Source organism: Pelodiscus sinensis, chromosome 18 (assembly GCF_049634645.1).
Source record: "Pelodiscus sinensis isolate JC-2024 chromosome 18, ASM4963464v1, whole genome shotgun sequence".
Classification (NCBI taxonomy): Eukaryota; Metazoa; Chordata; order Testudines; family Trionychidae; genus Pelodiscus; species Pelodiscus sinensis.
In genome coordinates this window covers 4,444,771-4,457,752 of record NC_134728.1, presented here as the reverse complement: position 1 = coordinate 4,457,752, position 12,982 = coordinate 4,444,771, and the positions used below count along the sequence as shown (strand labels likewise).

Below are 12,982 nucleotides of genomic sequence, written 5' to 3'. Positions count from 1 at the left end.
TCTTTCATAGGTTACCCACTAATCAGATCCAATCACCCTGCCTTAACTCTTTGCCATGCAACAGTCACTGGAGGACTGGAGTCACTGGAGGAGATGACGGCCAAATAAAATTCAAAGCAAAATGTAAGACAGAGCTGTATTTTATAGCATCTCATTACATCTGTACAGTTTACCAGAAAAGTGACTGGCTTTCTTCAAACAAAATTTTATGATAAATGGACTTGAAAAAAAAAAGTCATTCCTAATATACAAATCCTATTAAAGGACGCAGAAGACATTTGTATCTTTCAGTTGGTGAAGAATAAAACAGACAATCTCTCTGCTAGAGGACTCTTCACTCCAAGGAGGACCAAGAAAATGAAAGTCCTCCCTTTACAGAAAAGAAGGGCACTTCTCCCAGGTTAGGAAAACCTTGTTCATGAACCAAGACAACTTACGGGGTTATAGAAAGAGAGATGGCTCAGATGATCTGGGAGCACATGGACAACAAGCTAGTTTTTCCAACCGAGCTTTGAGACGTTTTTCATATCCACCCTTCCTGGAAATCCGCTTCAGCTGTTAAAGCACATGGCTTCTTAATGGCTCTCAGAATAAGGGCTTTTCCTTTAAAGGGCTTTGAGCTGTTTATACCCTGTTTTAATACTACTGCTGTGGTCAGTGAAATTATTCTATTAAAAGAATATGCTTATATTATATATTTAAAACTTACAGAAAATATCACTAAAATAGGCTCTGGTTATTGAATTTCACAATATGCTTAATTAAAAAGACTTTCCACACACATATGACCAGGATTCTACCTCAAAAGTTAAAGAAGCGCTGTCACACCCTTCCACCGCAAAATTCCAAGCGTGTTGGTGACAACTGCGCTATTTACTTTAAGCCTCACTATACTTAAATATCAAGGAGACTGCTTTGTTGACAGATCCATCATGAAATGGGCCAAACACCAAGAAACTGAAGGGCTGGTTGACAGGAAGAGAACTCATGCCAGGGGGGAAAAAAAAAAAACAACCAGAGGAGCTCCAACTCATCAGAAACTGAACAAGTAAGAATTAAGGTTCAAATGTACAGAATGGGTTCAGACATCCAAATGACAATGCCTACCACACCTATGCAAAACTTCACAGCACCGACACCCGCCAGCAATGTTCACAGAAGTTATTACGATACAAACGCATCTGATTATGCCATAGCAAAGACTGCAATGTGCAGTGTAAAGGGCTGCCACAGGAGGGGAAGGGCTTGTCTCTGGTCATCATATTGTTCTTGGAAAACCAGAGGTCTTCGTTTGTTCCACCAACTTCCTTTGTTTGCTCCAAGCAGTTGTGTCACTGGCAAGGCTGAGGGTGCTGAAACTATGTACAACAAAGGGACCGTGTCCTCCGGGGATGACTCTGCAGCTGTTCACAGCATACTCTAGAAGGCATTTTTAATTTTGGCTGCCACAAGTACAAGGATTTCTCCAATTTTTTTCTGCCAGTTCTCGATATCCTTGGACACCTCGCACCACAGCTCTCCGTGGCGGGGCTCAGCATTCTCACAGCGCTTCTTCACCTCCTCCTGCTGCTCCTACAGTGAAACAAAAAGAACAGGCTGGGACTGAGCAAGAAGATCCGCTGATCCTAGTGCTGAAAGTCAAGAGCTTAAACAAGCCATTTTTAAAAGTGGGAATCAGGGTTATGAATAAATGGAGGTTATAGACTGGCAGCAACAGCCACTGTTCGGCTTCACAAAGAGGCTCAATAGGCTACCACAAATTTTGGGTTCCCCCCGATCCTGCAGCCCCATAGCAACAAGAAGAGGCTCTGCCAGCCAGTAGAATAGAGGGGGTTTATTGCTCCTCGAGGATACAACAGCATAGACGTGATGTGGTTACAGGAGTCAAGGCCAGGATGCCTCAGACCCCTTGGGTTAGGGGGTCCATTGTCCCCCCTCCCCCATCCTCAGCACCCAGCTTAGTCTGTTTCCTTCATGCTCTCTAGCCAGAAACTGCCTCGTTCTCAGATCCTGCCCCCCAGCCAGGTGTTCATCTCCGCCTCCCTCCCTTCGTCTCTCCCCCTGGGAAGGGCAGTGTTATCTGCTCACGCTGGGATTAGGTGTCTGGGCCAATACACATGTGGGTGAGTCAGTGAGAATCACGCATCACAGCACAGGGGAACCCCTGGTTACAGAGCAGACAGCCCCCCCACTGTCACATCACCATCTACCTTGGCTCCCACACTTCACATAATTGCACTTTAATGTGAATCGAAGATCTGTTTTGAGAGAACGCACAAAAAGTGACACTTTGTCGAGCTGAGAATCTAATACATTGTTCTATTGCCTAGACTTAGTACATTCTAGACTGCCAGCCAAGGGAACTGTTTCCCTACTCACAGCTCCGGCAGAACAAAGAAAGGATGGTGGATTCTTTCTTCGTGTTACTGACACATCAAGCATGTTGAGGACGACTGATCTCCCTGAAACTGAGCAGTCTCACATCAGCTCAGTACCAGACTTCTCGTAAGCATTACATAGGAACTGACACACTGGATTGGAACCAGGGTCTGTGAGATCTGGTTTGCTGTTTCCAATCACAGCCCATAAAGGTATTTCAGAGGAGGGGGTGTAAGCCCCCATCCCAACAACTATAGGGAAGCTTCTTACTAACCCCAAGCAGTCAGTGGATGGCTTATGTCTGGAGGAATGAAGGTTGGTGTCATACCATTTTTATATCAGTTAATGTGACTGTGCATGGCAAAGAGGGGCTGCCAACTGTGTTGTTTATGATGGTTTGTGTGACACTGATTCCTGATGTGGAAATCTCTTTGGAGCACCACATAGAAGAGTTAGTGGCAGAACCACAAAGGAAAAACAGATGGGGATCCACTTGTCAGAAGGTTGCTCTGATCTCTAATCAAACACTAAACCTGTACACAAGTGTTTCCCAGCCACCTACAACTGTCTGTTAAGATACATACTTTTGTTTAGCGCCTTGAGCCAGCTGCACTGAAAGGTTCTGGATTCATAAAATGATTAAGTCATTTGTGGGTTTACATTTTCCTTTTGTAAATAAAGGCAGTTGCTTGCCAATTTCTCAAGGTGAAATCTAAAAAGTAATTCCATCTACTAACAATGCCGCTATTTAAAACCATCATGTTTTAAGTCACACTGCTCATAATTATCTAGCCAACGTAGGCTCAGGGTCCTGAGGCTGTGCGCGCTGTGGAGACAACACACACTCTGCACGAACAGGGCGTTCTGAATGACTCGTCGTGGATTCCTGTTGCTGATTAATGAACCGTGTCTATGGGCTTCAAAACCAATCCTGTTAGCCAGCAGAGGGTGGGCAGGGAGACCACACCATTCCCCAGGAGATCACGGCCTCTCTCTCTAGAGAGATACTCTTACCTCAGTGCCATGCTGGAGCTCGAATTTGTAAAAGAAAGCCCAGGCATCCCCCAGGTCTGAATCTATCTTCACTGTCCGATGGAACCATTCTCGGGCCTTGGTTATTTTACGTTCGCTCCAGAACAACCTGTTGTGGGACAGAAAGGAAGAAAAAGCACAAGCGGGCTATTAGCAGGTCACTCTACTTGCAGAGGCAACTGGCCACCTGACACTGTTTGATGAGTTCAGCTCTTGGTGCTCGCCGCGAAGAGGGGGCAGCTTTAAAAAAAAAAAAAAAAAAAAAAAAAGGAGATCCTCCTGCCTGGGAAGACGGAGGGACTTCGGAGGTAAAAGGGAACATCCATAGTTTTGTTGCTGATAACTGACTAAATCTAAAAGGGTAAATTAGCCCCCACCCAAGGAAGGCTGCAGGGAGAGAGTCAGATGTTCTGAAGAAAGATGGGATTACTTTTGAAACCCAGAATCTTCCTCCCTCGCTGGCTTGCTGTCAGTCTACCATTGTACCAATTCATACAATGAGGGAATCATGCAGGCAAACAGATCTCCCATCCCCCATGTTCCTAATATTTTAAGATAATCTTGTAGCTATCTAACAAGCAATGTACTGCACCTATAGAAAAAGGTCCAGATTTACAAAGGCCAGGATCTGAAGCGGAACCTAGAGCTCTGTACAGCAGAGCCATGTCTAGAAGTGCATGTATATGAGCGATGAACAACCAAAAATAGGAAGGAGGGAGGGTCATGAGTGGCCCTACTTCACCTTAGCAGTAGCCCGTGGCCACTGGGGTTCCACCCGTGGGCCAACAGCACCTCATCTCCCCCATCTACACCCCTATCACACTGGAGCCCTGCACTTTCTACTCCGTCCCTTCCTCCCTGCACTTTCAGAGCACGCGAATCTGCTAATTCGCACTCCATTCCCCTTTCTTCCCCCTCCCTCCCAGAATCGGGATGCCAGGTATCAGTTGTTCATGGCTGTCCAAGGTCTGAGAGGGAGAAGGAAGTGTGGGGCTCTGGTGCCCCAGTGCATGAGAATTGTGTAGGGAAACGGGGGGCAGACTGCCCACCTCTGATATATACAGTAAAATACTAAATATCTGAAAATCAGAATACTGAAAATCAATTTCAATGCAAAAGGGTAGGAGAGATTTAAGTGGATTAAATCCCAACTTTTGCACTCAAGTTGCCTGTCGCCATTTCTAAAATTTGCTCGTGCATTTCAAAACTACTCCCCCCACCCAAGAACTAATTAACGGCAACAATATTTTATGGGTTTGGTTTCTGCACATCAAATAGAGTTCAATTAAAACTAGCAAAGTCTTTATGAATAGTAGGCTGTGTGACCGGCCGAGCTGTTATGCTGTATAATTTTATGGCTTGATAACATGATTGTTTTTTAAGCCTTATGATACTTTTGATTGTTCAGTGTTAGATAAACTGTGATTTAAAGAGCATGAACGCTGATAGGAAACAGACAAAAACACCTGCAAAGTAACACTTTGCATAACTTATTTACTTTGAACAAAAAAGCTTCACAATCACAGTACAGCCCTAGGTATCAGAAAAACGTACATAAGACTCATTAATGAGAGGCGGAAGCAACTTGTGCTGGATTTTGTTTAGTTACAGAATAGTCTGAGGCAGCACCAGAAGGGGCCTGGAACCAGTTCCTCTAAAGCGAAAGTTAAAATTCTTCTTTTGCTGACAAAACTGAACAAGTCAGCTGCCATTGTCTGGCAGACCCTGATGCCACAGTAACTGGAGTGAATCCTGTAGGATTTGCTTTGGTTTACAAGGAAAGTTGTGAAAGAGTTGGACACTGTTTTACACACTTCCTCAATTAAAGTCTTTTGGTATTTACAAAGGGAAAAAAACAGCTGGTTCCAATCACTATTGCACTGAAGTCAACTCTGCACTTGAATGGAGGTCCTAATATAAAAAAACAAGAAAAAACCCCACGAGGCACAGTGGATTCAAGTACTGGCCTTTCATCATTGGAAGGCTCAAAACATGGTCTAGGTAATGAGAGCAAATGACATTTGCCTGCTTGACAAAAGCAAATTCAGCACAACTGGCAACTTATACTCAGGAAAGGCCCAAAATGAAACAGCATGGGATGATGGATGCAGCAGAACTGGGAAAACAGAGTACAGCAAGTCAAGATGATGGGCCTTTGGTTGAATTTGGGGACTAAGAGGGCAGGAGAAGAAGAGAGAGGGAGTTTAAATAGCACATATCCACATTAAGCCTGGGCTGGCCATGGACAGGGGCTGCTGCTGGAGCAGTCTCTGTCCATGGCCAGACCAGGCTGCCACGAGCCAGGACTGAGCAGTATCGGCTTGTGCTGGTCCAGGACCACCGCGGCTCTGCGCCCAGATCTTACTACATTTAAATTGCAGAGCCACAGTGGTCCTGGGACCAGCTCAAGCCAGGACTATTCAGTCCTGGCTTGCACTGGGTCCATGAGCTACCTCCACTGCGGCTCTGCAGTTTAAATGTAGTAGAAGGCGGACTGCCTGCGCACCTGGCTCCTACTACATTTAAACTGCAGAGCCGCAGTAGGGGTAGCTCCTGGACCAGCACTAACTGGGAGAGAGCATCTTCTCTTATCAACTAATCATGTAGTGGATACAAATTGTATTGACTACACAATTAGTCAATTACCTGCCTCTTAACATCCTTACTCCCCCCTGCACTCCTAGCTTCCCAGATGACATTAGTACTCTTAAAAAAGGCAGAGAGATTGTTTTCAACTGAAAAAAGCTGATTTAAATTAATGCTCAGAGGCAGCAATTCCTTGATTTGAGGCATATCAATGCTGTATTGAAGCAAAACTAGATCGTCTGCATGTGACCTTAACTTGTGTCCAGAAACAAAATGTCTATTTTTCTTCCATTACAATAGGAATAGCTTACTCACTTGGCTACAGCCAACAGGACATGAGGGTCGTGCTCACACTTCTTCAGGGCATCCACACTTTTGGTCTTTCGCTGTGGTCTTGCCTCAAGGAAAATTGCTTCTGACCATAGGATTCCTAAAAACCAACACACAAATAATTCAATGTTTTTTAAATTCCAAGATTAAACACTACATTGTCCATAACAAGTATGGTAGGTGTTTACATCCAGAATGGAACATGTAATTACAGGAGAACCTCAGAGTTACGGCCTAACTGATCAACCATGCACCTAATTTGGAACCAGATGTATACAACCAAGCAGTAGCACATGGGGCAATAAAGAGCAGCTACAATGTTATGTTAAATGTATAATAAAAATGAAGAGACAGTTTAAAAAAGATGTAACAAGGCATTTCTGTGCTTGTTTCATTTTACATTAAGATGGTAGAAAACAGAATTTTTCTTCTGCATAGTAAAGAAAGCTATATTAAGTTAGCGTTCAGTTATAAACTTGTGAAAGAACAACCCTTAATGTCTTGTTCAGCGCTGTGAATGTTTCAGAGTAATGAACCTCCATTCCCAAGGTGTTCGTAATTCTGAGGTTCTATGCTACTGTCTCAGACTTTCGTGCCCGAGAGGAGCATTATAACGATCTAGCCTGACCTCCTGCATACTGCAAGCCACAAAATTTCACCCCTCCACTCCTGAAGCAGGCCCAAAACTTCTGGCTGAATTACTGAAGTCCTCAGATCTTGACTTAGTACTTCCACTTACAGAAAATCCACCACTGATCCTAGTTCAAAACAGCCCCTGAGCTGTACCGCATGCTGCAGAAGGAGGTAACCCACTCTGGGTCTCTGGCAATCTTACTTGGGAAAAAAATTCTTTCCTGACCACACATAGGACAGTCAATGAAATTTTGCTAACATAAGTCATGGATCAGCCTTATGTCATTGTAGGCAATCCTACCATCACCTCCATAAACTTACCAACCTCAGTCTTAAAACAAATTAGGTTTATTGCTCCCACTTTTTCCTTTGAAAGGCTGCTCCAGAACTTTCCTCTTCTGATAGTTAGAAACCTTCATCTAATTTCAAAACTAACCACTTACTGATGGCCAGTTTATATTAATTTATTCTCATGCCAATGTTGGCTCTTAACTTAAATAACTCTCCCTCCCTGCTGTTTATTTCTATGATGTATTTACAGAGAGCATTCATAGCTCCCCCACTAGTTCATTTTATTTGGCTAAACAAGCCAAGCTGCTAACATCCCGTCTTGTAAGGTAGGTTCTTAACTGAGCATTTTAGTAGCCCTTCTCTGCACCTACTGCAGTTTGAATTCATCCTCTTACAGACAGGAGCTCAGAATTGCACACAGTATTCCAAATGAGGTCTCACCAGTGCCTTGTATAATGGAAATAACACTTGCCTACTTCTACTGGAAATACCTCATCTGATGCATCCTAGGATTACATTAGCCTCTTTCACAGCTGCATCACATTGGTGGTTCACAGTCATTCTGTAACGGACCAACTTAATGCTCAAATAGCTTTCATCAAAACTCACTCATTTTGTACTGAATGCTTGTTGTGTGTTCGTCCTGTATATTAAGTCTCCATCTATGAAGAGCTTCTAAAATACACACACTAACTTTCCATCTGCTTTGGTAATTAACACACTAGGTATGTGCCAGCCTGAAGGCTTTCAGCTGAGTCCACCACACAACCGGAACAGAACTATCCTCAACCCTCTTCTGGAGACCTTGTATCATGCAACACAGAAGACTGGTGTTATGTGGTAGCCACTGGTCATTTATAGATACATCTGAGAGTGATTTTTGAACAGCTATCCCACAAGTGCAAGTAACACTGTAGTTGTACAAATCACATCCATTGTCTGCATACTAATTCAGTTAATTCACGAGTACCAAAGGTGCAGCACACCTGTCAACTTTCCAGTGGTTAGCATTAGAGATGTTAAATATCAGTTAATTGAATAGTCGAGTAACCCTATGAATTCTTATTGGTTAGTCGACTATTCTATAGTCTCTGGGGGCGGAGGGCCAGCAGCCAGTGCACTCCAGCCCCACGCCACTCCATGCTGCTGCCTCTGTATCAGAGGCAGCAGCACAGGGTGCCAGGTGGGAGATGGTCCACAAAGGGAGCCAGTTTAAAAACCAGTTCCCCTCACAGACCAGCTGCCTGTCCCTGTGTGCTGCTGCCTCCGATAGAAGCAGAGGCAGCAGTGTGGGATGGTAGCAGCCCCTGTCTAGGGGTGATCTGAGCTCCCGGAACTGAGCCAGGCTGCTTGCCCGCCTGGCTCCTACTACACTTTAAACGCAGAGCCACAGTGGGGGTAGGTCCTGGACTCAGCATGAGCCAGGATTGAGCTGGGCAGGCAAGGATGCGCGGGGGGGGGGAGGGGGGGGAGGGGGGGGGAGATGCATATAGTCTATAGCATTAACCTATAGGCTTCTGCTTATTGGTTAATCGGTTAATCAACTACACTATTACATCCCTAGTTAGCATGATGGGATAAACTAGTGAAACTTTCCTGAATCATGCACCCAGTGCAGTTCCCAACAACACTGCCAGCAATTAGAAACAAAGCTAAAATGCCTAAAAATAACTAAGTTTCTAGGAGTCTGTTACAAAGGGGCATTTAATGTGAAAATAACAGATCACCCATAGTCGTTATTGGCAGATTGGCCATAGCCAAACCTGAGCAGGTCTACACTACAAAGTTTTGCCTGTACAGTTTTGGCCAGGAATCCGGGGAGGGCAAAAATCACACCCCATAGCGAAGATAAGCTATGCCAGCAAAACACCATGTAGATGAAACTATGCTGACAGAAGAGTGAGGTGCTTATGCTGCATCTATACTACAAAGCTCTGCCAGCCCCGCACTTTTGCTAGGCAAGCCCTTAGTAAACAGCCAAGACCAAAAAGGTTACCAAATCTCTTGAATAGCCAGGTGTGAAATTGCATGTAATTTGTAGGGGACTCACTACATCTATTAAAGAACTATCAACTCTCATCTCTTCAAAGCAAACACAACAGGTAACTATTCTCTGGAGGAAAAACATTAAGAGCTGTGATACATGCCACCTGGAAGCAGTCTGAAGAGTTTGACAAGAAAACTGATGTCCTCCCAAGGATACTGACTGTATACACTGTAGCCAACAGACCAGTCATAGTGGGACAAGAAAAAGTGCTCTCAGTGCCCAAGGAAGTTTAAGGTTACACATCCCAGAGAGTTTTTCTTTCCTTGCCAAAAGCTGAAAAGGAAATCTGCTCAAATGAGCATGAAATCTTCTCTTTCACATGTCAGCCAGCCACACTCGTCGAACGTTCTAGATCTGGGCAAACGTTCAGAAGTCTCACATCTGCCAGGATTCCATCGGGTGGTTCAGAGCAGTAGCTCCCTGTAAGTGGCAGCTGCTTATGCACCATAGGTAAGGCTACAATTTCGTCATGAATATTTTTAGTAGAAGTCACGGAGAGGTCATGGGCAATGAACCAAAATTTACAGATGCTGTGACCTGGCCCTGACTTCTACTACAGGTTGAGCTTCTATCTTCCAGGACTCCGTGGTCCAGCAGAACCCCAGCCACAGAGAATGCCAGTGGCTGGGAGCTCAGCCAGTCTGGCAGCCTGCAGGCCCAGTGGCCTGAGGGCAGCAAGCCCAGCCAGCGGGTCAGGAGCCAGAGTGGGATCGGCAACTGGGAGCACAGAGCTCCACTAGTCACAGCAAATCAGCTGTGGCCCCCCAGCTATGGACAAGGAGACCCTCCAGCCAGGATCTAAGCTCCACTAGCCAAGCTGGGAGCTAAGCTCCACCAGTCACAGCAGGACAGCTACAAGGGAAGGGAGCCCCATTAGCTGGGGACTGAGCTCTGCTGGGCACAGCAGGCAGACTGCTGGGGCAGAAATCACCACTGGTGTGGAGTGAAGCTCTGCCAGCCGGGGACAGGGAGCCGTGCCGGCCATAGTGGGGCTAGGGACCCAGACTGGAGCCCTACCAGCCAGCCAGGGGCAGCACACTGGCCAGGCTGACGGCCAAGAGAAGAGTCTCACAAGAGTCCCAGGCCTGACCTTCCCTGGTCAAGGACAGCTCAGGTCCCGAGGGTGCCAGACCAGGGAGGTCCAACCTGTAGAAACATTCCAGACAAAACAAGGGAGGAGGGTCCAGCACTCTGCCTTTTTCTTGCAACAGCTGGGGGGAACGGAAGGGCCCGCCTCAGCACAGTGTCTGGGAGCTGGATGAGGTCCCCCTGCCTACCTGCAGGGCTGGAGAGCTGGGAGGGGCTGCCAGCATCGTCATCTATGGAACAGGCATGTTAAGAAGCGGGTATTTCACCAACTGTGCACTCAATGAATTTTTATCGACTACACAATTAGTCAATAAGGGAAGGTGCTCAGTTCTGGCTCACGCTGGGACCTACTCCCATTGTGGCTCTGCAGTTTAAATGTGGTAAGAGCCGGGCAGGCAGAGGGGGCAGAAAACCCGGCACCAACCTGCTGCGGCACCAAAAGCCAAGGCTTTCATCACACTTTAACAACAATTAAGCATTTCAAAGCTCCAGTGGGATATGATGGATAAACTAGGCCACAGGAAGTTATCACTGGCTGATGTCAACTGATTAAACCACACCTACCATAAAATGTGTTAACTTTTTTTTTTAAACTTAACATCTTAAGGACAATCTACTGATGGATGGAAATCTGTTGTGGATACAAACTCTTTAAATCAGTTCAGATGCACAAAACCTAATTCTTAGATAAAAGGCAGCTGCTGTAATAGTCTTCTGAAGAAAAAAACTACTAAACCAGCTTCACAATGCAGACATTGTCAAGGTGCCAACACGCTCCAACATAAGGAATTCTCTGCACGCCTACTCACAGGCGTTGCAAAGAAATCTCACCATTCTTCCACTAAACCATGCCCTGCTGAATAGTTCTACTCCACAAACGATCTCATAACCCAGAGTGCTTGCATTCAACCCCAGAACCCAGCACCAATGTTCCCTCTTACATTTTTCCCATGTGTGCCAACATGGAAGTGATGTGTGACACATCGCTTCCATACTGGTGCATATAACAAAATTCATCAAGCATAGTTGGGACCGAGAGGTTCAGCATGTGGGAGGGGACTCAGGGCTGGGGCAAAGGGTTGGGTTGCAGGGGGAGTGAGAGCTCTGGGACTCTCCCCAGCTTTCTCTTCTCTCAGAAGCTGCTGAGGGAGAGGTGTCTCCCCGCAGCCATGGCAAGTCCAGGGCTAGGAGAGAGGCGTCTCTCCTCACAGAAGTCCTTGAGCACCTGTGCAGCCTTTGATAGGCTGCTGCACAACCACGCAACTTAGAAGGAACTTAGGCCAGCACCTCTTAAACAGGAGACATCAGTTTAATTCTCAGATACTAAAAATCACTGTGTCCAAGATGCTCTCTCGAAAAACCAGGAACAAGATATTGGGCAGTCCTGGTAACAGAGCCCAAACACCATGTCAAGAAAACAATCACCTGTGAACAATCACGCCTTTCTCTTCAGGCAAAAGTCAAAGGCATCTGGGACTGCTAACAGATCTGTAATACTTATCATAATTTGACCAGTTCATAAGAGGCCATCACTAGTAGAAACATTTTAGAGAAATGAGGAACCCTCTTATCCATCAAACAAAAATAACTGCATTTCAGAAAAAAACAGCTTCTCCTTACCCGAGTTGGGACATTCCTGCAATGCCTTGGCCATCAGTGTGTTAGCAATGTTCTTCAGTCCGGCTCTGTATTCTAATCGCACAGACTCTAACCTGGTGTGGAAAAGACACTGTTGTTAATATCTCAATCCAGTATCTAAGAAAGCAGGAGCCAATCTGAGAGATTTCATTAGAAGGAGATGGGACTTAAGAACACATCTACCACGGCTCTGTGCAGGTTCTAGGGGACTAATTTTGCTCGCTCTAATAAGCTCATTGGGCTAAATGTGTTCAGCACGAAATCTTGGAAGAATCAATGACAATTATAATTTCCCATCTAATTGGTTAAACGATAATTGTGACCCACATTTTGTAAGAGTCATCTTAAATAAAAGCATTTAGAGGAGACTGAATCAACATGTAAATGGAAAGACCTGGTTTCAGAAAGGTAGCTTTGCTTAACACAGTTTCCATTAACAGAAAACAGTTGGCAACCAACTGCACACCCAAAACTTGTAAGATGATGACAGCTGTGCCCTAGAAGAGCCCCCTCGGGGAGTGCAGGTGCGCAGAGAGGAATCGCTGTCCCCAAAGCAATATAGCGAGACAGTCAGGATTTCCTTCAGGATGCATGCAATGAAAGAGAATCTATGCTGGAATGGCAGGAGGTCAGGGAAGGGGGTGAGGTGGTTAGCATAAAGACTACATTGTCCTCATCGTACATGTGTACTCAAGTTCAGCTGCACGCTACTCACCACAGGTCTGGATTCTTCGGATTCTTCAAACGAGACTTCTCCAAGATGGCTCTTGCTCTGGTCAGCTGCCCGACTTTTTCCTCCAGCCTGGACAGCAAGAGCCAGAGAGGTGTGGAATGGGGGCACTTCTTCAGCTATTTAAAAGAAAGCAAAAGGGTTAGGGGCAACAGGGAGAGAAAACGATGATGGGGAGTTGCCTGCTTTTGACACCCAAGCTGCAGAGCCACTTCCAGAAAAGTGAA

General features: G+C 45.6%; 1 protein-coding gene across 1 annotated transcript in view; it reads right to left on the bottom strand.

The window, feature by feature from the left end:
• Window positions 1-122: 122 nt before the first annotated feature.
• The window catches only part of PRPF6 (pre-mRNA processing factor 6), a 50,599-nt gene continuing 37,739 nt past the window's right edge, over window positions 123-12,982 (bottom strand). Inside the window, exons 17-21 of the mRNA XM_075901012.1 lie at window positions 12,741-12,874; window positions 12,008-12,099; window positions 6,313-6,427; window positions 3,394-3,520; window positions 123-1,572 (exon numbers count right to left, since the gene is read on the bottom strand). Of these exons, the coding sequence (XP_075757127.1) occupies window positions 1,420-1,572; window positions 3,394-3,520; window positions 6,313-6,427; window positions 12,008-12,099; window positions 12,741-12,874 (621 nt within the window). The 3' untranslated portion in view covers window positions 123-1,419. The remainder of the gene's footprint in view (window positions 1,573-3,393; window positions 3,521-6,312; window positions 6,428-12,007; window positions 12,100-12,740; window positions 12,875-12,982) is intronic.